The 26,671-nt window shown below is 50.1% G+C and overlaps 1 protein-coding gene across 4 annotated transcripts in view; it reads right to left on the reverse strand.

Annotated features, from left to right (window-relative positions):
• LOC119977793 (protein furry homolog) overlaps positions 1–26,671 on the reverse strand; it is a 483,675-nt gene that overhangs the window by 177,620 nt on the left and 279,384 nt on the right. For all 4 annotated transcript variants that reach the window (XM_038819004.1, XM_038819002.1, XM_038819003.1 and 1 more), the window contains exons 32-33: positions 19,385–19,641; positions 7,549–7,695 (exon numbers count right to left, since the gene is read on the reverse strand). In XM_038819004.1, the coding sequence (XP_038674932.1) occupies positions 7,549–7,695; positions 19,385–19,641 (404 nt within the window). The remainder of the gene's footprint in view (positions 1–7,548; positions 7,696–19,384; positions 19,642–26,671) is intronic.

Consider the following 26,671-nt stretch of genomic DNA (forward strand, 5'->3'; position numbering starts at 1 on the left):
ACCAGCATATTAAGTGTAGCCACCTCATGTCAGAACTCCCTATCAAAGGATTCAAACCCTTTTAGCCTGCATGTTCCATGCAGCTCGACTGTTCTAAACTAAATTGCTTAAAATAACAGAAACACCCATAGAACCTGCAATCCATGTATTTAACTGCTTATTTATCCTTTTATTTACTATTATCTTCTCTGCAGCTTGGTCACATGATCAGTTAGTGCAAGCCAGTTGCTTTTTACAAGAAATTATTTTCCAGAGAAATATCATTCTTAAATGTACCATCACCTCAAAATAAACTATGGACGCGATTTAGTGGCTGCGTTGCGCTTGAGGGAGAGCGCGATTAAGTCATTAGATCTTGGAGAGGCCAATATTGAAAACCGTGCCGGGTGCTGATCAGTTTGCGATCTAATTGGCCTGCTCTCGTTGACAAAAATCAGGATTCTGCCATGGCGTGATGAGAAACCAACAGTCACCTTTTAAGGCCAATCTCCATCCAATTAATGGGAATGAGCCCTTATCTGTGATTTCCCGTGATCTAACCGCCTCTCCAGCGTCACGTGCACACCGATTAGTACACCTTTTTAAAAACGTGAAGCTGGCAGAATGGCTGCTGTGGGATCCGAGGAGGCAATGAGCCCGGGGCACAGGGTTGCTGCCCCAGTGCTCAGGGTCGGGTGGGGGAAGAGAGAGACCCCATTGGGGGGAGGATGGAGGGGGAGGGGGAGGGGGTAGGGGGGAGGGGGGGCAGCGCCCAGTCTGGGTAATGTTACATGCGGGCATCTGGCATACTGAAGTCGTGGATCCCTTATTTGCCCGGGCAGCTAACTATATAAACTTTGACATGGACCATGCCGCAGGATTCTCCCCATTGTCAGGATGCCCCAGGTCCAGGGGGCAATAGATGGCACACGTTACTTTGCATGCACCGGGCCATCAGGGAGTGCCCTGCATCAGCAGGAAGGGCTTCAACTCCCAGAACATTCAGCTCATGTGCAACCACCACCTGAAGATCATGCACGTGTGCGCACGCTTCCCAGGCGGTGTGCATGACAGCTACATTCTGGGACAGTCAGACATTCCTGGCCTCTTCGAGGACCACCCCAGGATTGCCATTTGGCTCTCGGGGGAATAAGGGGTAGCCACTGAGGTCCTGGCTAATGACGCCGGTGTGGAGACTGGTGATCGATGCAGAGAACCGATACAATGAGGCCCATGCGGCCACCCGGACTGTCATTGAGTGGTGCACCACAACCTGGCACAGCAGCGGGGTGATGTGTTGGACATGGAGGAAAATGTGGCCACCTTCAAGGAGGAGGAAGAGAAGTCACCGGACCAGAAAGGGCTGGAGGACAAGCCCGGGAAGAACCCGCATGACCAGCTGGAGTATGGAGAACTGCGGCAGCGGGAGGGTCCGGCAAGCCCGGAGTTTGGCGGGGAAGGGGTGGCGTGGGTGGCACTGCTGAACATTAGTGGGTCAGGGCATGGCATAGCACAATGCTGAGCAGGGGCGGTGCCAGGCGCATGCTCGTGGGGGGTGAGAGCAAAGGTACCAACACACCTGTGTGGCGCAGTGGAAGTCGTTGATCTACTTTCGGCAATAGGTGCCGGTCATCCCGGTGATGCTCCCCCAAGCTGAAGATCCCTGTAACTTTCTCCCAGCGGCATTGGCTGCCCTGTGGCTGACCCTCCGAGCCTCTCGGGAGAACAAAGCATCCCGCCTGGTCTGCACCCCGTCCAACAATCTGCCAGATTGACATCCCTGAATTATGGGGCTGGTCTACTCAGTGGAATGGCTGCGGGCTGTGTGGGGTTTGCTCTGCAGGATCCGTTTAAGTGTTGCTCCTCTTTGTTAGCGGGGATCTGGCGGGCGCGGTCCCAGCCAGTGGGACCATCATTTGCCAAGTGAAGCTCGTGGAGCCTTGTTAAGTGGAAATGAAATGAAAATCGCTTGTTGTCACAAGTAGGCTTCAAATGAAGTTACTGTGAAAAGCCCCTACCGGTACAATTAACGTTTGATACTGGTGACGGCCTTGCTGGGCTGAGCGTCGGGAAGTTCCCGTTCGCTACCGCACTGAGAAACTTTTCCATTAAATAGCGCCCTATGGGTTTTCCCTCAAAAGCACCTAGGTATTACAAGAGAAACTTAATGGAGGAAAAACAGGTGGAGCGTTTTGGAGACAATTGCAGAGCATAGAGCCTGGGCAGGTGAAGGTATGGCTGTCAATGGAAGAGTGAGTCTAAAGTGGAGGGAAGATGCATATGATGCTAGAATCAGACCAACAAAGTGTTTGAACGTAGTTTAAGGATGTAAAATATGTATGCCGGCTAAAGGGGGGGGCGGCCACAGTTGTTATTACGAAGATGCTTACCTGTAAATATATATGTTAATTTTTGGGTGTTTTTTTTTTTCTCTCTAATAATTTGTAATTTGTTCAATATAAAACATGAAAACTCAATAAAAAACATTTATAAAAAAAAAAGAATGGAGGAAGTTATAAGATTGGGCAGGGTGAATCCATGATGGAATTTAAAAATAAGCATGATAATTGTAAACTTGAGTTGTTGAGGGATTGACAACTATCGTGTGGAATGGGGGAGGGGCAAGGGTATGAAAGGCATAGGTTCCTGAATTAATTTCTGGCTTATAACAGTCTCTTTTACAGTCTCTGTTCCAATGTTACCAATATGCTTCAGTGATGTCATGGGATGTCTATATAATTTGTGTCAACTACATGCGTCCAGTGACCCTTTTACACAGGCTGTAACCACTATACACTTGCTACCTGCCATAGGGTATGCTGGGCATCGCTGGCATTTTGCATGTCTTCGGCCGTTGTGCTCGGAAAGACATGGTGCTCGCCATTATAACATCCTTTCCTATAATTTGTTTCTGGTATTTGTAGGCCAAGAAGACCAGTGTCAGCGCAGGACAATAATTCAGAAGAAAGTCCTCATAGAACACAAATTAACATTTGAAATTGGACTTCCGGTGGCGGCCATGAAGTGAAAGGTCGCACATTTGGCAGCTCCCATTCATGGTGGTCTTTTTGTGGCTTTTACGCCAGATTGTTGATAAAGGTGTAGAAGTAGGATCAGAAGGAGGGGACCCCCAGTTTATGCTGCCGCAGCCCAGAAAAAGTCGGAAAAGGAGGAATCAGAAGTTGATGGTGAGTGAGGAGCAGATATCGAGTGTGGAAATGGCAGATGCGCAGGGTCCGGCCCCGACAGCTCAGAGGGTGGCCCGGAGACAGATGTTGCTGGATTGGAGGGAGTCAGAGCCTCCAAAGTCAGGGGTGTGGATCAGGGACATGGCAGGATTTCTCAGGCTGCAGAAGATTAAGTTCGTCGCAAGAGGTTCAATTCAGGGGTTCACTCGGAGGTGGCACCGTTCATCAACTTCTTTAAGGACAATTGACCATCAGCAGAAGAGGGGGGGGCGGTGAGGGAGAAAGGAGGCATGGCAGTGTAGAATAAGGATAGGGAATCTAATATACGGGCAGTCAGGAGGTAGGGCGGAAGGGGGGAGTTGGGTATGTTATTGTGATGTTGTTGCGTGTGTCGGACCACTCTGTTGTTTAGAATGTTTAAATGTTAAAATTATAAATGCTTCAATAAAATGTTTTCCAAAACAAAACATTTGAAATTACCAGCACAACTGCATACACCTTGGAGAATACACTTAATAAACATTAGGCAATTGTATGAGATCGATCCAAGTACAAAGCTCAGGTGGAGCAAATGATGATATTAATGAAGGAGCTGTAACTTTGCTGCCCAGAGTGTTATAGTGGTGGAGAATAATTTCTGGTTCCTTGATAAATTTAGCAATGTGGTGAAACTGAGCAGAGAGGCTGTGCTTATGTTGCTACTCTGTGGGAAAGCAGATGGAAGTGTCAGCCCTGCTGAACCATGGAGTATCTACATCAGACTTGTCCAACCTTTTTGATTGGGGGACCATACTTACATATTATCAACAAGAACATTTCGGAAAGGGGTGAAATTTTTCTAAAAATTCACAAAGTGCTAGGTTCTGACTGAAAACAGGTGTGTTTCTCTCAGAGAACAGAACCAGATTTTCACTCAAGATGTTTTAACACTTTGACCAAAAAGGCAGGGGGCCGTGTTTTGCGCCATCACTCTGGCGGCCTCAGGGAGCTGGCAAGTCCGACTACACAGAAGGGCGCCCGATCGCAAAGTGCATTTAAAGACCCCTGCTTCTCTGCCTCCCACCCGCATCAATGTTCCTGAGAGGTCCTGCCCCGGTCCCATAAGAACTAGGAGTAGGATTAGGCAATTCAGCCCCTCGAGCCCGCTCTGCCATTCAATACGGTCATGGCTGATCTCCTTTCGTCCCCAACTCCACTTTCGTGTCCGTTCTCCATAACCCTTCAACCTATTACTAATTAGAAATCCCCTGCTCGCTGACTGCCTGGCCCCGCTCCCCTGCCTGCTGACTGCCTGGCCCTGCTCCCCTGCCTGCTGACTGCCTGGCCCTGCTCCCCTGCCTGCTGACTGCCTGGCCCCGCTCCCCTGCCTGCTGACTGCCTGGCCCCGCTCCCCTGCCTGGCCCCGCCCCCCTGCTCGCTGACTGCCTGGCCCCGCTCCCCTGCACTGCTCCCCTGCACTGCTCCCCTGCTCGCTGACTGCCTGGCCCCGCTCCCCTGCACTGCTCCCCTGCACTGCTCCCCTGCTCGCTGACTGCCTGGCCCCGCTCCCCTGCTCGCTGACTGCCTGGCCCCGCTCCCCTGCCTGCTGACTACCTGGCCCCGCTCCCCTGTCTGCTGACTGCCTGGCCCCGCTCCCCCGCCTGCTGACTGCCTGGCCCCGCTCCCCTGCCTGCTGACTACCTGGCCCCGCTCCCCTGCCTGCTGACTGCCTGGCCCTGCTCCCCTGCCTGCTGACTGCCTGGCCCCGCCCCCCTGCTCGCTGACTGCCTGGCCCCGCTCCCCTGCCTGCTGACTGCCTGGCTCCGCTCCCCTGCCCGCTGACTGCCTGGCCCCGCTCCCCTGCCCTGCTCCCCTTCCCGCTGACTGCCTGGCCCCGCTCCCCTTCCCGCTGACTGCCTGGCCCCGCTCCCCTGCCCGCTGACTGCCTGGCCCGCTCCCCTGCCCCGCTCCCCTGCTCGCTGACTGCCTGGCCCCACTCCCCTTCCCCGCTCCCCTGCTTGCAGACTGCCTGGCCCGCTCCCCTGCCCCGCTCCCCTGCTCGCTGACTGCCTGGCCCCGCTCCCCTGCCCGCTGACTGCCTGGCCCGCTCCCCTGCCCCGCTCCCCTGCTCGCTGACTGCCTGGCCCCGCTCCCCTGCCCACTGACTGCCTGGCCCCGCTCCCCTGCCCACTGACTGCCTGGCCCCGCTCCCCTTCCCCGCTCCCCTGCCTGCTGACTGCCTGGCCCCGCTCCCCTGCCTGCTGACTGCCTGGCACCTCTCCCATGCTCGCTGACTGCCTGGCCCCGCTCCCCTGCCTGCTGACTGCCTGGCCCCGCTCCCCTGCTCGCAGACTGCCTGGCCCCGCTCCCCTTCCCCACTCGCTGACTGCCTGGCCCGCTCCCCTGCCCCGCTCCCCTGCTCGCTGACTGCCTGGCCCCGCTCCCCTGCCCGCTGACTGCCTGGCCCCGCTCCCCTTCCACGCTCCCCTGCCTGCTGACTGCCTGGCCTCGCTCCTCTGCCTGCTGACTGCCTGGCTCCTCTCCCATGCTCGCTGACTGCCTGGCCCCGCTCCCCTTCCCCGCTCCCCTGCCTGCTGACTGCCTGGCCCCGCTCCCCTGCTCGCTGACTGCCTGGCCCCGCTCCCCTTCCCCGCTCCCCTGCCTGCTGACTGCCTGGCCCCGCTCCCCTGCTCGCTGACTGCCTGGCCCTGCTCCCCTGCCTGCGGACTGCCTGGCCCCGCTCCCCTGCCCGCTGACTGCCTGGCCCTGCTCCCCTGCCTGCTGACTGCCTGGCTCCTCTCCCATGCTCGCTGACTGCCTGGCCCCGCTCCCCTGCCCGCTGACTGCCTGGCCCCGCTCCCCTGCCCGCTGACTGCCTGGCCCGCTCCCCTGCCCGCTTACTGCCTGGCCCCGCTCCCCTGCCCGCTTACTGCCTGGCCCCGCTCCCCTGCCCACTGACTGCCTGGCCCCGCTCCCCTGCCCGCTGACTGCCTGGCCCGCTCCCCTGCTCGCTGACTGCCTGGCCCCGCTCCCCTGCTCGCTGACTGCCTGGCCCGCTCCCCGATGGCCTGGCTCCGCTCCCCTGCCCCGCTCGCTGACTGCCTGGCCCCACTCCCCTGCTCGCTGACTGCCTGGCCCCGCTCCCCTTCCCGCTGACTGCCTGGCCCCGCTCCCCTGCTCACTGATGGCCAGGCCCGCTCTGCTGCCCTGTCCCCCTGCTCACTGATTGCTTTTCCCGTTCCCCTGCTCGCTGATTGCCTGGCCCCGCTCTGCTGCCCTGCCACCCCTGCTCGCTGATTGCTTTTCCCGTTCCCCTGCTCGCTGATTGCCTGGCCCCGCTCTGCTGCCCTGCCCCCCCTGCTCGCTGATTGCTTGCCCCGCTCGCTGATTGCCCGGTCCCGCAGCCCTGGCCCGCTCCCCTCCCCCCCTCCTCTGCTCACTGATTGCCTGGTCCCGCTGCCCTGCTCGCTGATTGCTTGTCCCGCTCCCCTTCCCCCCCTCCCCTGCTCGCTGATTGCTTGGCTCTGCTCCCTTGCTTGCTGACTGCCTGGCCCCGTCTTTTGCCTAGTCCCACTCCCCGCTGTTTACCCAGGCTTGAACTCTCTGCCATTACTGTTTACTTACCTTCAATCACAGATTGTTTCTCTCACATTTGCCGCTGATGGGCTCAGTATGAGCTTTTCAGCAGCAAATGCGGTGGAAATCCAGTTGGTAATTGGAGGAACTTCCTCTTGAACAATCTCCGAGGTTGCATAGTGGTCTTAGTGGGCCAGATATATCCAGCAGGCCATGCTTTGGACAAGTCCTGTCCAAGTCTTTAAAGTCTGGGAGGAACATTTTGCAGCTGGTCAGAGATGTACAAGATTATGACAGGTTTAGAGAAGGTAGACTCTTCCCATTAGCTGATGGTAGAAGGGATTGCAGATTTAAGAATTTGGGCAAGATATGCAAGCGGAAGGTGAGGAAGAACCTTTGTTTAGACAGCAGGTGGTAATAGCCTGTAACTCACTACCCACAAGGATGATGGAAGCGAAACAATCAATGATTTCAACAGGACATTGGATGGGTAGTTGAGGGAAATAAACCTGCAAGGCTAAAGGGGTCAAGTAGGAGAGGAGGACTAATTGGTTTGCTCTGTGGAGCGCTGGCGTGGACTTGATGGGCTGAATGGTCTCTCTGTATCATTAATGCGCCATTCACACTTCTAAGCTGCAATTTGTGAAGAATGGCATAATGGTGGATGCAGGCAGCTCAGCCCTCTTATGATCATTTGAAATTTGGCATTCTTATGTTTGTCCTGATGAGTGCCAGACATATGTTTGGCAACATTTCTCTCTTTTCAGCAAGATTTTTAAATTCTAACCATTGTACATCACATCACTTGTTGAATAAATCTACTCACATACAACAGAAGGGATGTGTCACTGCTAACTCCACATAGGCTGATGAGAAATTGCAAGGCGACCCTGAGATTGTTGCTCCATTTTTCATTGTCTACCAGTGCATTCCAGGCATTTTCCATCTCTGATCCAGGAACTTCATCGCCATACTGAAAAAAAAAGATTGTTATAATTGTAGATTTGAAGTCAATTTATGAGGGCATCCACTTCAAGATGTCAGCTTTTGAGGCTGATCTGATTCTGTTTTTTGAAAAAAGGTCTATCAGCAATATTCAGTTATCATAATGTTTCTATGATTGATATCACATTGCCTTTCAATAATATCCTTCCCATTCTAAAAACGATTTAAGATCCATGGAAAGAGAACCAAAGATTCATCTGAACAATTGCAGTGTTGAGAGGTAATGCTTGAAATATTGAGGTTAATCTCAATTGGAAAGTCAAATTGGATGGTGTGTAAAACAGGCAGCCAATGTGTCGCTGTCAATTTCCCATTTGGTAGGTTAGGTTAAAATTACCCAGAGAGTTCCAATATTATGAAGAATTTTGAAGGCATATATAGTTAAAGATGTTGCCAAAGCTTTTTGCCTTTCACTCACTCATCAGGACAATACAAGAATGTCAAATTTTGAACAACAAAAACAATTTGTACTACAGGAGAAAAGGATGTGAGAGATTGGTACGTTGATTATGATTAGCTGAGGCATTATCATAGAGAAAGCAATGGAGGACCATAGGCTTCCAAGCTCCTGAAATAACAAAAAGGCACAAGTCTTGAATATATTCCTTTTGTTTCCAGAAAATGGATCCCTGTGTATGAATGAATGTAGCTTCTGGCTAGTGTAAATGAGTTATGTTACGAACTCGACTATTACCTTTAATTGGTTGTAATGTAGCTATTAGCATAATCAAGATTGTTCAGCAAGCGTTGCCCTAACCATGGAACTATATCTAACAGCAGACATTTTGTTTTAGCGATGCTACTGTCAGTCCAAAAAGACATTCTGACTACCACATAGTAGAGCAATGTTGGCTGGAATTCTCCAACCGTTTGCTGGTGGCAGGATTCTCTGGTCCTGCCGGTGCAAACCCCGCCCACAGGCTTTGCAGTGGCATGGGGTGGCTTCAATGGGAATTCCCATTGTCAATGACAGGAGCAGAGAATCCCGCCGCCAGCGAACGGCGCACTGCCTCCCACCGATGAGAAACATGCGGCTGGGAGGCCAGAGAATCCCATCCATTGTATTTGAATTTCAGTGTCGATGTGATGCTAAATATGTGGCTGTACATCCCTATGATTGGCTGATTGAACTAAACAGCATGTTCATACTTGTCAGACAACAGACTACTCAACCAGCCTGTGCTGTCAATGTCTCGTCAATTACATTGTTAAGGCTTAATGACAACATTGTTAAACAGTTAATGGGTATATGTGCATCTATAACTGAGGATAGTTGGGACATTTGAGGGTGGAAGTAGTTAACTGAACTAATTCAATCCCTCTGACAAGGAAAGCAGCTGTATCTTAGTTTTAACTTCACCAACCGGTGTGGATTCGATTATCACACGTTTGCAAAACCAAAGGCAAAATGTTTACTGCTAGATGTGATTCACAATTTGGAAAGTATTTGCTGAATAATCCTGAGTGTGCTAATAGCTATGCTAACAACCAATTTAAGATAATAGTCAAGCTTGTAATGTGGTTCATTTATGCTTGCTAGAAGTGACCTACATTCATATGTTTTCTGCAAACAAAAGGAATATATTCAAGCCTTGTGCATTTTTTGAATTACTTGGGAGCTTGTAATTCTCCATTGCTTTCTCCATGGCAATGCCCTGGCCAATCTGGCCAATCAGAGACAGTTTGCAAATTAATCAGCATTCTAATTTTCCTGTAATATAAATTATTGGGACCATTTGAAATTTGCCATTCTTACATTTCTCCTGATGTGTGGAGTATGAAAAGCTTCAGCAATGTCCCTGTTTTCATCAATATTCAGGTTTTGTACTACCAAGTAACTGATAGTTAAATATATTCTATACTGGTTAGTGAACAGTAAGATTATACCTAAAAGTACATAGGGGAATTTATTGCCAATTTTATATGGGTGACACAGTAGCACAGTGGTTAGCACTGTTGCTTCACAGCGCCAGGATCCCAGGTTCGATTCCCATCTTGGGTCACTGTCTGTGCAGAGTCTGCACGTTCTCTGGGTTTCCTCCGGGTGCTCCGGTTTGCTCCCACAAGTCCCGAAGGATGTGCTGTTAGGTCAATCGGACATTCTGAATTCTCCCTCACTGTACCTGAACAGACAAGTCTGTTGTGACTAGGAGCTTTTCACAGCAACTTCATTGCAATGTTAATGTAAGCCTTCTGTGACAATGAAGATGATTAAATTATACAGTTATTAGACCAAGACTGGCTGGGACAGGCACAGGGTCGTGATACATGATAAACCCTCTGATTCCAAAGCAGGTAGTGCTTGCTGCCTGCTCATTTCAATGATTTCAGCATTCAGCTTGTCTTGACTATGCTGCTGATTAGTTGAATGCAGTGGATGGCAAATATCGTGAGTTGAAAGCACCACTTAAAACTAGCCTGCACTACTTAAAGTGAGATTGCACCTCATTGAGGACATGCATTCTGGCTGGAGCAGGTGCTGGCAGTCCTGTAAGAAGGGCATCTGACCTGGGAAACATTAAAATATATCACTTCATGGGAGAGAGTGCCATCCAAGGTATTTAGATGCTGCACTGGAGACCTTGGTGGAGGAAGTGGAAAGAGAAATGTTTGCATCTGCAAACATCTGGTCATCTGGAATCTAATTTTCCTGATCTTGTGACCTCCTCAAGGGTTAGGGCTATACTGGGAAAGCGGAGGACTGACCTCAGGCAAAGAAAGGGGCTGCAGGGCTAGGGCTATACTGGTGACAGTGGCAGGGAGTTGGGGGTACAAGTGGGGAAGATTGCACTCAGGCATATGGTTGGAGGGAGGGTACAAAGGCTTAGGGTCCTCAGTGCTAGACTGGGGAGAGTATGTTACAGAATGACATAAGCCACTTCGGGCCAGAATGGGATGAGTACCGAGTGAAGTAGTGCTTCAATTTACATTGCTCAGCTTGCAAAGACGGTCCTTGTCCAGGTCCAAGGAGGGGGAGGGCATGTCAGTCCAGTCTCAGTTGTGCCCAGCATGTTATGCGCAGGGAGCTGTCATAACATTATCAACCTCAGTCCATGGGATTTCTGGATCATACTGGGTTGCAGATGGCACACTGAGTCGGGGGAGGCATCTGCAGTGGGGTATCCGAGGGAGGGTGTGTGCAGTGGTGGGCATGGGTAAATACTTAGCTGTGCATGTAGCATCAGGATGGGGAGTGGTGAAGTCCACATGGGGCACTGGTAAATCTCCCTCAAAATGTTCAGGGGCGAGTGAACCAATATCCACTACGATGGGATCAAGGAATATGGGCAGGATTGAGAGGTCTTTGAAGAAGGGAAACCTGAACATTAAGCTCCTCCAGGACAATGGAGGAGTTTTCATACTCACACAGGCAGGGTCCAAGCTGGTCTGGCAGTGAAAGCTCAGCACTGCCATCTTCCAACCTGCATTGATGGTGCAGTAATAAATTAAAATGAGAAGCTCCGCTGGTGAGGGCAGATGCATGCACTGGGGAGGGGGGGACTGATTAAATGGGCACCCAACTGAAGTGAGCAGTCCCAAATGAAGAGAGAGGCACAGCTGAGACGTGTTAGGAGCCTTTCAATGACAATTCAGGGAATCAGGAAAGTGAAGCATGCAAGACCAATCTGCAAAGTAACACTAATTGATCTCCCGATTTAAACCCCTTGTTCACAATGTGGAAATTTCCCAGAGCTAGAATGGGTTCCAGAGCAGCTGGTAAACTGGACAAGCTTTAGAAGCGTGTTAGAATTGTGGCGCTGGATAATTCACTGAAGACAAGCCCAAGGCCCCTCAAATAATATCCTGACTAAACATTTATCCAGAGTCTTGTGGCGCAGTGGGTATAATGTACTGTGTCCAAGCCAGGAGCTCCAGGCTCGAGTCCCACCCAAGGGCTTGATGGCCAAGGAAGGTTTCATACCGTGGCCAAGAGGTTGAATATCAACATACAAAATCCTTCCAACACACGCTAATGGCAGGTGGTATGGGCGGGAGAAACTCCTGGTCAGCTATACTTGATGTGGAATAGTGACCTTCAAGTTATAAGCCTCTGGCGACAGGCTAGCGACCTGTTCCAGGGAAAGCTAGCTATGTAAAAAGATGAAAGTCTGCCTTGTGAACCACTAGGTACACAAAAAGAAACAACAACATTTATCCTCATGTTCATTCCAAAAAGTATTATTAGAGTGCAGAGAATGAGGATCCCAGCACCTGGGCTGAAAGCAGCACATCCAAGTGCCTGACCAAAGCAATGTCATAGTAGTAGGTTATATTGTGAGGGGGAGCACCTTGATACTCATCCTGCACTGGCCAGCATTTCAGGGGCAAAAGAACTTGAACCACATTCACCGATGAGCCATTGACAAAAAGAGAACCGTTGGAAACTAATGTTCACTATTGTCTGTTTCTCACTGATAATGCAGGGAGGAGACCATCAGGTATTTGAAGGCTGGATTTAGGGCTGCCTACATTATTACTTACAAACAGGAGAGAGAGAGATAGTTGCGATGAAATCACCTGGCTCGCCAAAGGGAGGAACAAAACTCGAAAGACCAAGAACTAGCAGGGCCTCCTCCTGACGCAGAGGATGATGCTCTGAAACGTGCTTAGGCGACTTGCAAGACCGGGGTGTACAGAACTTGCATATCTTATCTGCAAATGAGCGAGAACCAGTGTCGCTAATGCCTCCACATATCTGGGATCTGGTGACTCATATTTGCCACAGAAATTTGCACCAGGGGGACTAGGAGGGCATCCAATGTCAGTGGCTCTGAAAGTAAAGGACCTGGCTGAAATCACCCATGCAGTGGCCGCAGACTCCTGCAGAGAGAAGGTAAAATGAGTGTCATGCCACTAAACAAACATTGGTGGAGCGTATCATAGGGATCTTAAAAATGCAATTAAGATGCCAGGGCAGATCTGGTGGTGCACTCCTGTATACTCTCCAGAAGGTGTCACAGATCATCAGGGCTTGCTGCGTGCTGCACAACCTGTCGCTTCAAAGAGGGGAGGACTTTCCAGATGCCAACATGGAGAGCTGCACATCTCCAATGAGAGACATCAAAGCGGTGAGTGCACGGAGTTGGTGGAAATCAAGGTTACAGGGGACGAGGTCCTGGCATGGGCTTGATGAAGCACATTAAGTCCTCATTGCCACCAGATTCCATGAGGAGGACGAGTTGCAGTGAGGACAACTGCTTCCTGGGGAACTGCCCTCCATCATGGGCAAACATGAATGCTATTCTCATTTCAACCATCCACTTCAATATGAGAGTGAATAGTTACACATGAAGCATACTTTACATGAAGGATGATGAAGCCTCAGGAGCATTGTGTCCTTGCTGAGATGAGGCGAGGTGTAAACTGGAGCAGGGAGTTCTGGCATCAGATTTCAGAAGGTGCTGCTTCTTCAAGCATGTCTCCAGCATACCAATCTCAATGGCAGCCTACAAGAGCCAAGACCTGTTCCACTATCCTCAGTGGGCTTGAAGCTGTATGCCTTCAACCTGACAAAATTCTTCAAGGAAATCCATCTCCAACAACGGGACAATGCATTCGATGCAATATTGATCGTGAAACTGATAGGTGACACTTGGGCCAAGGCAGCCAAGGACATTCTGCAGGTATGCATCTATTCTGAGATGACTCAATCCTCTGTGTTACCCTCTTCTTTATCACATTAATGTCTGCGCTCTCCGGTAGGGGGTGCTGGTCTGCTTTTATCCTCACTTTAATGTGCATGTGGAGCACCTGAGGATGACAACCTTCAACCGCCTGCATGCCAGACACAAAAATGCCTCCCCTTTAAAATATACATTATGCCCTCATGGCCAGCCCTGACCCATGCGAACTCGAAACTTCTCTGACAACATGAAGCCCTCACAGTCACGAGTCATTGCAAATAAAGAGCATACTTCAGCTTCAGTACATTCTCGCTTCTGTCCCATTGTTCCCCTCAACACTGTCCAAAGCGACAATGTGTGCTTCCACAGCATGCTCAAAGACTCTACTGACCACCAAATATTGCCAATTGCAATTAACATCACTCATCCTGGCGTGTGTTTAGGTAATGGGGGGCACAGCTCTGTGATGAGAGCCTTGCGGCTGTAATACAGACAATTAAAGGTTGAGAAACATTCAAAGTTGTAGGTTCAAGCATCAGGGGAATAATGTGGCTGAAAGGCAAAGAGTTTTGCATTTTGAGATGGTACGGTCCTCTTATTGGTGGGTTCGGCAGATGTACACACTGGCAGTCACAAATCTAGTTGGCAAACAGCAACGCACATCAGCTCTGAGTGTGGACACATAGCATGAAAACCCTGCCGAAGACAGAGAGCACATGGAGTTGCATGATATATGATCCTTCTCCATGCATTTACACATCTCTCCTTGTACACTACACCATCACCTTTCAAGAATGCAGATGAAATAGGAGAATACCTCTGCCTCAATCTGCACACTGCTCAGCATGCAGAGCTGGATATGATGAGGATACAAGAAAATGGTGATCGGTGGGTAGTCGTGGAATCACCTAGGTGGATGGCCCCGTGGTCATCCTCCTTATGGGTTTCCGTGATCCCATGGTTGAAACCTTGCGAAGGGGCAGCTGGAGTGAGTTCTAGGTGATCAGTCCCTCACTTGCTTAGCCGCTGATGGATGCCACCAATGACTACAGCTCCTGGTGCAGTGCAGGATCGATGTCTTGGATTCAGGTGTCCATGGCGGCTGCCGTTCTCCTAGTATTGGCCTAGGTGCATTGCCATGCAGGTGTTATTACCTCAGTCTGAACATAGAAGGATTCCTCCATCATCTGTTTGCAATGCAGCTGACATCCATTCCTGGTGTTCCTGGGATTGTCCACAGCAGCTCATTAAACAGAGTTAGGACCAAGTCCTAAGGCTTATCATCTACATATAACTAGAATAGTGGCCTTCAGCAATCTTATGAGGGTCGGCAACCTCTGATGTCCCTGCCTCCGCCTGCTGTGGACCGGACGGTGTGCTGTACTCATCAGATTGTGAACCGAGCCGACTCTAGAACTAGGTTCCCACCGAGGTGTGTGTCTCTGTGATGCTGCAGGGTGTAGGTGAGCACTGTGACGGATCTTCTTTGGTGCTTTCCTCTGGTTTCTCATTCAAGGTGTCGTCTGGGCTGGCGCCCTTGAATGCTTTCCAGATGTGCCTATGAAGGAAAAGAGAAATGATTAGTGCATGGCAGGCAACTCTAAAACAGGACAATGCAGTCAGAGTATGATTGTCTGAGGGATAAGTTTGTCTGAAGGATGAGCAGGCGCAAGATCCTCACTTGGGTGTGTGCGGTCCACTTCACTGTCGGCACAAGCATGGTCCATGTTCTCGCCAGCTCGATTCTCCTAGGGAGTGAGGACCTTGCTTTTGGCCACTCCACCATAGTCTGAGACTTCTTCCTTCAATTGTGTGCAATGTTCCTGCATAAAGATAGAGAATGCGAGCAGGTCACATGCTAGGGCAGCTGAAAAGGATGCTTGCCATATTTGGGTGGAGCGCAGAGCCGTGGATAGGCTAAGGACGCCAACTTCAGAAGATACGAGGCCAGATGAAGCTGTGCATGTGTGTGTGTGAATGCCCCCTCAGATGGCAGTGAGATGCCAGTGAATGTATGGTGGGCTGGTTGGAGTGTGAGTTGAGAGTCATGAGATGGTTTACTTATCCTGGCGACACGGCTGAGACATCCTCTTTCTGCACTGGGTGGCTTCCTTTTCTGTGGTGTGTTGGCACTAACACTGCTGCCAAGCTGGAGTGGTGAGGTTGGTGAACTTCATCTAGCCATCAAGGGGCTAGAGGACATCACGCTGGGCCTCGACCGCATCCAGCAGGCATTCTGATGAAGTGTCACCGCATTTTGGAGCGGCATGCTTTTTCCCTTTTGGAGCCACATTTTCCATGGACTAGTCTTGGGCTACATTAAAAATGCTGTCCCATTAAAATATGGTGTTCAGTATGAGGAAACGGTGAGCTCATGGCAAGGCAGGCAAACGAGACACCACCTGCCCGCAAACCAGCGTGTTTCCCATGGGTGCATAATTAATGCGGCGGGAATTGGACAATATAGCGTGAAAATCCGCCATTGCAGGTGGCGCGTTGAACACTGTTTTTCATGCCCGCCCCAAGATTGACTATCTAAATGCGTTACAATCGTGGTAGATTTTCAACTTCGGAATCTAGGAGCAGGAGTAGGCTTTTTAACCCTTTGAGCCTACTCCGCCATTCAACTATCCCAGATCCCTTGATGTAATTAGGATCCAGAAATATATCAATCACTGCCTTGAACATGACAATTACTGAACTTCATATCCATCTGGGGCACAGAATTCCAAACATTTACTACTCACTGATTGAAGAAATTCCTCTTCATCTCAGTCCAAAATGGCTTGCCCATTATTCTGAGAAAGAGTCCCTTGGTTCTGGTTCCCCCCTAGTCAGGGGAAACATACTTTCTGCATCTATCCTGTCTAGTCCCTTAAGAACTTTGTAAGTTTCAATCACAACACCTCTCATTCTTCCAAACTCTAGAAAATACTGGCCCAGTCTCCTCAAAGGGCAGACACACCATCCCCGGGATTAGTCTGCTGAACCTCCATTGCACTCTCACTATGGCAAGTATATCCTTCCTTAGGTAAAGGGACCAAATCTATAGACAATCTTTATTTGTATCCTCAAATTTTCTTGCAATAATGTCCAACACATGGTTTGCCTTCCTAATTGCTTGCTGCAGCTGCATGTCAGCTTTCAGTGACTTATGAACAAGGACACCCAGGTCCCTTTGGACATCAACAGTTCCCAATAACTCACCGTTTAAGAAATACTCTGCCTATCCAGTCCTCCTACGAAAGGGATAACCTCATATTGTATTTAATCTCCCATGTTCTTATTCACTCATCAAGTCTGTCCAAATACCTTGAAGTCTCTTTACAGCAACCTTACAACACACATTCCCACCTAGTTTTGTGTCATCTGTAAAAATGGAAATATTGCATTTGGTCCCCATGTCCAAATCAATGATACAGATGGTGAACAGCTGCAGCCCAAGTACTGATCCTTGTGAGACCAAACTAGTCCTAGCCTGCCACCTGTGAGTGACCTATTTATTATTACTCTGTCTTTGGTTCATTAACCATACCAGTATATTATCCGATATTCCACGTGCTCTAATTTTATTCACTAACCGCCTGCATGGGACCAATCAAAAACCTCTGAAAATCCAAATACGCCACATCCACTGGATTCCTCTTGTCCACCCTTATATTTTAAACTTATATTAAAACTTATATTTTTTAATATCTCAAAAAATTCCAACAGATTTGTCAAACATGATTTTCCTTTCATAAATCCATGCTAACTCTGCCCCGTCAGGTCATTATTTTCTAAATGTTCAGTTATCACATACTTTACAATAGATTTGAATATATTCCCGAGAACTGACGTCCACATTTTCTCTCCTCCCTCCTTTCTTACATATTAGAGTTTCATTTGTTGCAGACGGTCATTGTCCACAATTATCTACCCTTGAAGTTGTGGAACAGATGGCTCAACAGGTCAATCGATGCAAAGATTAAAACCAAAGGGAAATTGATACATTCAAATCTGAATCTCACTACTGCTGAATTCAGAATAGCACTTTAAAGTATTTTGATGCATCTGAACACTTTCACGGTGCTGGTCAATGTAATAGTCACTTACCTTTTCACCATTTTAAAATTCTACCCACCTCCATTCTGACACAGACGGGGACATGAAAATCCAGCCAATGAACTCCATGCCTATGTTTTAAATTGAAACTCTACCCTACAAACTATTTTATACTTATTGAAATAAAAAAGGCACCAGCAGTATGCTATAAAACCACATTATGGGGCCGATTCTCCAATATTGGGTCCAAGAGTTTGCGCCGTCGTGAACGCCGTCGCGTTTCACGACGGTGCGAACCGGGCCCAGTTACATACGATTCTGACCCTCATAGGGGGCCAGCATGGCGCTGGAGTGGTTCACGCGGGCCAGACCCCATCGGAGGCTACCCCCGGTGAAGGAGCCCCCCTCCCTCCCCCACAGGCCGTCCCCCATACGTTCCTGCAGAGTTCCCGCCGGCAGCAATCAGGGGTGAACGGCGGCAGTGGGACTCTGTTGTATTGACGCGGCCGCTCGGCCCATCTGGGCCGTGGAATTGGCAGCCCCGCCAATAGGCACAGATTCTCCACACCTTGGAGAATCACACGCCGGCGTCAGGGCGTCCCGGCGCGGGGCTCGGAGAATCGCCCCAAAATATTATCATTGAGCAAATATAACCAATTCATACAACATGTCAAACTTTATTAATTTCATTGTTAGCATAAAGAGGAAATCTAATTAAATTCATGTCATACGGGATGGCATGGTGGTTAGCACTACTGCCTTACGACGCTGAGATTCCAGGTTTGATCCCGGTCCCAGGTCATTGTCTGTGAGGAGTTTGCCCATTCTCCCCGTGTCAGCGTGGGTTTTACCCACACATCCCAAAGGATGTGCACATTAGGTGATTGGCCATGCTGAATTGCCCCTTAATTGGAAAAACAAATTATTAGGTACTCTAAAATTTAAAAAGAATTCATGTCAGGAGTAGGCCATTCAGCCCCTCGAGCCTGCTCCGTCATTTCATAAGATCACGGCTGATCTGATAGCGCCCTCAAATCTGCATCCCGCCTACTCCCGATAACCTTCTCTCTCTTCATGTAGCGTCCTTGTCCGAAGACTGCTACTCATGGCTCATGCCATGATATCACAATGGGGAAGGAGAAGAATCAGACCCAAAGAACTACTTAAGCCAGTACAGGGGTTAACCCATGCTGTTGGCAGGAGAGCACGGTAGCACAGTGGGTAGCACTGTTGCTTCACAGCTCCAGGGTCCCAGTTTCGATTTCCAGCTTGGGTCACTATCTGTGCAGAGTCTGCATGTTCTCCCTGTGTGTGCGTGGGTTTCCTCTGGGTACTCTGATTTCCTCCCACAAGTCCGGAAAGACGTGCTGTTAGGTAATTTGAACATTCTGAATTCTCCCTGTGTACCTGAACAGGCGCCGGAATGTGGAGACTAGGGGATTTTCACAGTATCTTCATTGCAGTGTTAATCTAAGTCTACTTGTGACAAAGATTATTATTATTATTATTAATATTAAGCACCACACTCTAACCATCTGGTCAACTAAGATAGCAGGCTCCCTCTTGCGTACATAGTTTAGGGAGATAGTGTTGCCGTGGTAATGTCACTGGTCTGATAATCCCATGGTCCAAGCTATGCTCTGGGGACATGGGTTCAAATTCCACCATGGTACCTGGTGGCATTTGAATTTAATGAATAAACCTAGAATTGAAAGCTAGTCGATATAATAGTGACCATAAAACTATCATTGATTGTTGTAAGAAGCCATCTGGTTCACCAGTGTCCTTGAGGGAAGGGAAACTGCCATCCTTAATTAGTCTGGTCTACATGTGACTCCAGATCCACAGAGGTGGGTTCTTAAATGCCCTTTGACATAGCATAGTAAGTCACTCAGTTAAAGAGCAGCTAGAGATGGTTAACAAATGCTAGCCTTTCCAGTGACATCCACATTTCAAGAATGGATAAAGAAAAAGTAAATAAAACATTACCTTGGCAGTCATATACATGAGGTTATTAAGAACCAGAGAGGTGGCCTGTGGAGACCCCCAGCCATTTCCTTTTAATCCATATTCCTCAATCATTTCCTCCTCTTTGTAGTTAGCTTGTTCATCAGGAGTTTGTGGGTTAGATGTTATGGGAAGAAGTCCACCATCCACCAGCTCAATGTTACGAAGCCACGGCAAAAGATAGGTGAGCATAATTTGACGGCCATTTGGGTGAGTGGTTGGAAACCTCTGGCTAACCTCTGGTCAAAGAGATGTAAACAAATATTGAGTTCCCTCAGTACTTCTAAAAGTAGACATGTAGAAACAGTAATCATGTCAGTTCAAAATAGTCTAGAAGTTACTGTGTTTTTAAGATACAAACTTCTTTCAGTTATTTTACAGGAAGTGCTAAATCACTTCACTATTTTACAATATTGCTCCCAGAACTTTCCAGTTTGTAAGGAAATCCCAAATATAAAAATGAAATAGTGAAAGTAGATATTGTTTACTGTCCAAGTACAGAGGTTGGAAGAGAAAAACTTCTTAAAATAACAATGTTTACTTTGAGGCATATATAAAAGAAACCACAATTGTGTGGCTGTAATCATGGTTGGAACAGTATTGCATGAAAATCAAAATCCACAACGGTGGGAAATAATTATATTAATCATTAATATTTTTGACACTTCACAGATGGGTAACTTTAGAAGTTTTGGGTTAGATTTTCAATTTGTTAATGGACAGTTCAATTAACTGTCTATTAAAAAGAAGTTCAAAGTGAAAATTAGGCAGATTCTATAAGGGGGAGCCAATCAGCAATGCCAGCTTTACATTGGGCATTAGTTTGAAAGACAGCATCAGGCAAAGCTGTTAGAGAGCTTCCTGCATTTATGGATGTGTTTTGCTTAAGAAAAGTTCATAAACATTTGTGATTTTACATCATTTGTGTAGTAAGAAATACCCAGAACATTGTTTCTTAAATAAAGGCATGCTTTTGTACTCACATTTTGTTGTTTTGGCAACTAAAGAATTAATTCTGAATGACATTGTTATTCCTTTTACTTTGGGTTTCCCAAACATTTTGAACCGCGGAACCCCTGGTGATCTCTTAAAGAGCACAGGGAAGCCCAAGCATTCTCATAATGTTGCCGCCTTTTTTTTTGCCACGCAATATGTGCAAACACAGAAATCAAATATAAACGAGTCTTTTCTAGCTATATCTCTGCATATATTAAGAAAAGTCACACAGTCATCAGCTACAGGGCCCCCTCACACTAACCTCTGGCCAAGCCACCCATCATAGCTCCCTAATATTATCTCCTGGAATAAGTACCTACTTTAGGAGTGGATAGTCTGGTAATAATTAAGAAGTGCTCTTATTAAAAAAATGTTTAAGTCTTAACTTATAACATTTTTAATGGGAGGAATGATGCTGGAAAGCTGATTCTCACATCAACACGCACCTCTCCCTCACATGAGAGTGTCTCTCTCGCTTTGAAACGCAACACACACACTCAACCCCTCTCACACATTTACCCTCACCCCCTCTCTGACACATGCACTCACCCGCCTCTCTCTCATGAGCACTCAACCCCTCTCTCACGCACTCACATCTCTCTCTCTCATATACACTCACCCCTCTCACACGTGCACCCACCCCTTTCTCTCACGCACTCACCCCTCTCTCCCACACACCCTTCTCTCTCACACATGGACTCACCCTCCCCTCTCACACATGGACTCACCTCCCTCTCACACATGCACACATCCCTCTCTCTCACACATGCACTCACCCCTCTAACATATGCACTCACCCCCCTCTCTCACGCACACACCCACCCTCATCTCTCACACATACTCACCCTCCTCTCACACATGGACTCACCCTCCTCTCTCACACATGGACTCACCCTCCTCTCTCACACACGCACACCCCTTCTCACACATGCACTCACCCCCTCACACACACACCCTCTCTCACACACTCACCCTCTCTCATACACTCACCCCCAAACTCAGACTTAGCACATAACACCCCCTCTCACACACACACACTCACCCCCTTTCATACACACACTCATCCCCTCTTCTCGCACACACTCACTCCCCCTCTCGCACACACTCACCCCCCTCGCACACACTCCCTCTGACACACTCTCGCCCTCTCTCACACACACTCTCTCCCTCTCTCACACACACTCTCTCCCTCTCTCACACACACTCACTCCTTCTCTCTCACGCACTCACCCGCCTCTCTCTCATGAGCACTCAACCCCTTTCTCATGCACTCACATCTCTCTCACACGTGCACTCACTGATACACGATCAGTAACAGACGACGAGTGATAAACATAACAGAGGCTTTAATACACTAAACAGCAAGCCTCCTGCCTCTGGACCCGAACTGGGTCCAGAGGCGGAGACTTGCCACTTTTACACAGAAGCCTGAGGGGAGGAGCCACAGGCGGAGCCAGCCTGGACAAGCCCAGGCATGTACAACACAGCACCATGCATATAATACAATAACGTGGTTTACCACATTCACCCCCTGTTCAAAAAAAGTCCAGCGGGGGTGAAGTGGTCTTAAAGGTCAAGTCTGTCGGGGGCCTTGACCTTCCGCTGTGACCGCCTCAGTCCTGGCTGTGGTGTGGCCGCCGGCGTCGAGACCTGCGCGTCCAGGAGTGTGTTGTTTTTTTCTTCTTCGTCACCCAGATGTTGAGTCGGTGAAGGGGAGGGCGGTGTACGGGCGGAGGTGGTGTTGCTTGTCGCCGGTGGGCCTGCGCGTGTTAGTTCGTGAGGGAGGTGGGCGGAGGTAGGGGAAGACGATGTAGGGTGGGGGGTGGTGGTGATGGTTGTTGGGGAGCATGCAGGAGCCAAATTCCGAATGGAGACCGTGTCCTGGTGTGTCACGTAGGCATATTGGGGGTTTGCATGGAGCAGCAGGACCGTCTCAACGAGGGGGTCGGTTTTATGGCTCCTCGCATGCTTCCAGAGAAGGATGGGCCCCGGGACTATCAGCCAAGACGGGAGCGAGACCCCGGAGGTGGATTTCTTGGGGAAGGCAAACATACGTTCATGAGGAGTCTTGTTAGTGGCTGTACAGAGGAGCGACTGGATGGAGTGGAGCGCATTGGGGAGGACCTCCTGCCAGCGGGAGACTGGGAGACTTTTCGACCTTAGGGCCAGGAGGATGGTTTCCAGACCATTGCGTTCTCCTTCTCCACCTGTCCGTTTCTCCGGGGGTTATAGCTGGTCGTCCTGCTGGAGACGATGCCTTTGTTGAACAGGAACTGATGCAGCTCGTCGCTCATAAAAGGAGGAGCTCCAATCACTGTGGATGTAGGCGGGGAACCCAAACAGGGTGAAAAGACTGTGCAGGGCCTTGATAACGGATGCTATGGTCATGTCAGAGCAAGGGATGACGAAGGGGAATCTGGAGTACTCGTCAACGATGTTGAGGAAGTACACAATACGGCTGGTGGAGGAGAGGGACCCTTTGAAGTCCATGCTGGGGTGCTCAAAGGGGCGGGAGGCCTTTACCAGATGTGCTCTGGCTGGCCGATAGAAGTGTGGTTTGCACTCCATGCAGACCTGGCAGTCCCTGGTTACGGACCTGACCTCAATGGAGTAAGGCAGGTTGTGAGCCTTGATGAAATGGAAAAACCGGGTGACCCCGGGTGACAGAGGCCGTTATGGAGGGCCCGGAGTCGGTCTACTTGTGTGCTGGCACATGTACCGCGGGAGAGGGCCTCTGGGGGCTCATTGAGCTTCCCGGGACGATACAAGATATCATAGCTGTAGGTGGAGAGCTCGATCCTCCACCTTAAGATCTTGTCGTTCTTGAATTTGCCCCGCTGTGTGTTATTAAACATAAAGGCAACCGACCGTTGGTTAGTGAAGAGAGTGAATCGCCTGCTGGCCAGGTAATGGCTCCAATGTCTCACAGCTTCTATGATGGCTTGGGCTTCCTTTTTGACGAAAGAGTGTCGAATTTCGGAGGCATGGAGGGTACGGTAGAAGAAAGCCACGGGCCTGCCCGCCTGGTTGAGTGTAGCGGCCAGCGCAAAGTCCGTCGCATCGCTCTCCACTTGGAAAGGGATGGACTCGTCCACAGCATGCATCGCGGCTTTGGCAATGTCTGCTTTGATGCAATTGAAGGCCAGTCGGGCCTCAGTCGTCAGGGGAAAAATGGTGGATTTGATCAGTGGCCGGACCTTGTCCACATAGTTGGGGACCCACTGGGTATAGTAAGAGAAGAACCCCAGGCATCTCTACAGGTCCTTGGGGCAGGGGAAATTCCAGGAGGGGGCGCATGGGGTCGGGGCCCTAGGACTCCGTGTTCCACGACATAGCCGAGGATGGCCAAACGGGTTGTGCGAAAGACGCATTTCTCTCTATTGTATGTTAGGTTCAGGAGTTTTGTGGTGTGGAGGAAGCACCGGAGAGGTTCTCGTCATGGTCCTGCTGGTCATGGCTGCAGATGGTGACGTTATTGATGTACCATCAATTGGACTCGAGACACGATTAAAATCCAAACTGTGGCTTTAATCAGCTAGTTGTTAGCCCGGTGGTCGACTACAGAGAAAGGCCGACCACCGGGAACTCTGGGTACTTATACCCCGCCTCGGAGGCGGGATCTATTTGCCTCTCAACCAATTGGTGAGCAGTCACATGACTAGTCCCAGCCAATCGGACGAGAGGCACATGACCAGCTAGAGCCAATGGGAAACCCATGCTCTGCACCAATGGCAGTGCTCACATTCATACCACCACAGTTGTTTAGGTACGAGAACGTGGCCCGCAGCCCGTACATGTCAACCATTCGGTCCATTTCCCTTTGGAAGACCGAGACCCCGTTGGTGATGCCGAAGGGAACCCTGAGGAAGTGATAGAGGCGGCCATCTGCCTTGAAGGCAGTGTATTGGTGGTCCTCCGGGCGGATAGGGAGCTGGTGGTATGCACACTTCAAGTCGACTGTAGAGAAGACTCGATACTGCGCAATCTGATTGACCATGTCAGATATGCGAGGGAGGGGGCACTCATCAAGCTGCGTGTACCGGCTAATGGTCTGACTATAGTCGATGACCATCCGGTGCTTCTCCCCATTCTTGACGACCACCACTTGGGCTCTTCAGGGGCTGTTACTAGCCTCAATGATCCCTTCTCGCAGAGACGCTGGATCTCCGACCTGATGAAGGCCATGTCCTGGGCACTGTAGCGTCTGCTTCTGATAGCGGCAGGCTTACAGTCCGGGGTGAGGTTTGCGAAGAGGGAGGGTGGGGCTAACTTAAGGGTCGCGAGGCTGCAGATCCGGAAGCCAGGGAGATTTTCTGGGTCGCGGGTAGGATGGGGAGGGTGCAGCGCCTTACTGTGTCTGGATGAATTAAGCTGTCTGTGCTCCCAGAGTAGAAGAGACAGGCTGTCTTGTGCCCATTGATCCGGACGGTCATCGTGGACTTCGTGAGGTGGTGCGGCCGGGAATGGTCGAGTGTGACAAGGCGAGAGTTGGATGGTGATCGGTAGGCCGGTCGGAGGTAGCGGCGGCCAGCGTATGGTCGGGTGAGCAGGGCTCCCGGGAGGTGCGGAGTGGTCCCAAGATGGCGGCCCCATGAGTCGCACGTGGCGGAGGGGGAGCATGATGGCTTCCAAGATGGCACCCCCCCGTGGGTCGCACATGTCGGCCGAAATTAAAGATAGCGGCGCCGACGGGTTGCACACGGTGTGTGGCGCAGCAGCTGGGGGTGGCCCCGATAGGGAGCAGGCAGCGCTGCTGGGCCTAGAAGATTTAGGGGGTGGGTCGGGCCTGGCAGGCTTTTGCGAAGTGGCCCTTCTTCCCACAGCTGTTACAAGTTGTGTTCCGTGGCGGGCAGCGTTGTCGGGGGGCGATTACTCTGGCCACAGAAGTAGCACTTCGGACCTCTGGCGTTGGCGGCCCGCCGTGTGGCGCAGGCTTGCATCGCACCTGGGTCAGTTCATGGCTGCACCCACAAGGGTGCCGCGCAGTCGGAGGTGTAGGCCCCCATGTTCTGGGAGGCCATCTCCAGTGAGTTGTACTGTCTCTGCGAGGCTGAGTGTCCCCCCTTCTAATAATCGCTGGCGGATATAGTTGGAGTGCATGCCCGCGATGTAGGCGTCCCTGATCAGCATCTCCGCGTGCTGGGTAGCCGATATCGCCTGGCAGTCACAGTTCCGGCAGAGGATACGCAAGGCACACAGGAATTCCGCGACTGATTCCCCAGGGCGTTGGCGTCTTGTGGTGAGGAGGTGCCTAGCATATACCTGGTTAACGGATTTCACGTAATGTCCTTTTAGCAGCGTCATTGCCTCCGCGTACGAGGGGGCGTCCCTGATGAGGTTAAAGACTCTTGGGCTCACACGTACGTGGAGGACGTGCTTCTTCTGGAGGTCTGTGAAGTCTTTGTTGAAGGATGCGAGCTACGCCTCGAAGCAGCTTAGCCAGTGTTCAAAAGTCTCTGTAGCGTCAGCTGCTTGTAGGTCCAGTTCCAAACGATCAGGCTTGAGTGCGGAGTTCATCTTGAGTGAAGAGTCCATCTTTAGAAGTTTAGTGTATTAAATTGAGACACCATCAATAATAGATGACGAGTGATAAACGTAACTGAGGCTTTAATACACTAAACAGCAAGCCTTCTGCCTCTGGACCCGAACTGGGTCCGGAGGCGGAGACTTTCCACTTTTAGAACAGTACAGCACAGAACAGGCCCTCCGGCCCTCGATGTTGTGCCGAGCAATAATCACCCCACTCAAACCCACATATCCACCCTATACCCGTAACCCAACAATCCCCCCTTAACCTTACATTTTAGGACACTACGGGCAATTTAGCATGGCCAATCCACCTAACCCGCACATCTTTGGACTTTTATACAGAAGCCTGAGGGGAGGAGCCACGGGCGGAGCCAGCCTGGACAAGCCCAGGCATGTACAATACAGTACCATGCATATAATACAAAAACGTGGTTTACCACACTCACCCTTTTCTCTCACGCACACTCACCCCTCTCTCACACACACACTCACCCCCCTCTCACACATGAACTCATCCCTCTCTCTCACACATGCATTCACTCCTCTCTCTAATACGTGCCCTCACCCTCCTCCCCCTCATACACACGCACCCACCCTCATCTCTCACACGTACTCACCCTCCTCTCTCACACATGGACTCACCCCCTCTTGCGTACACGCACACCCCCTTTCTCACACATTCACTCCCTCTCTTACACACTCACTCCCTCTCTCACACTCACTCCCTCTCACACACCAGCTCCC

The sequence above is a fragment of the Scyliorhinus canicula genome, chromosome 14 (assembly GCF_902713615.1).
Source record: "Scyliorhinus canicula chromosome 14, sScyCan1.1, whole genome shotgun sequence".
In the NCBI taxonomy this organism is placed as follows: Eukaryota; Metazoa; Chordata; class Chondrichthyes; order Carcharhiniformes; family Scyliorhinidae; genus Scyliorhinus; species Scyliorhinus canicula.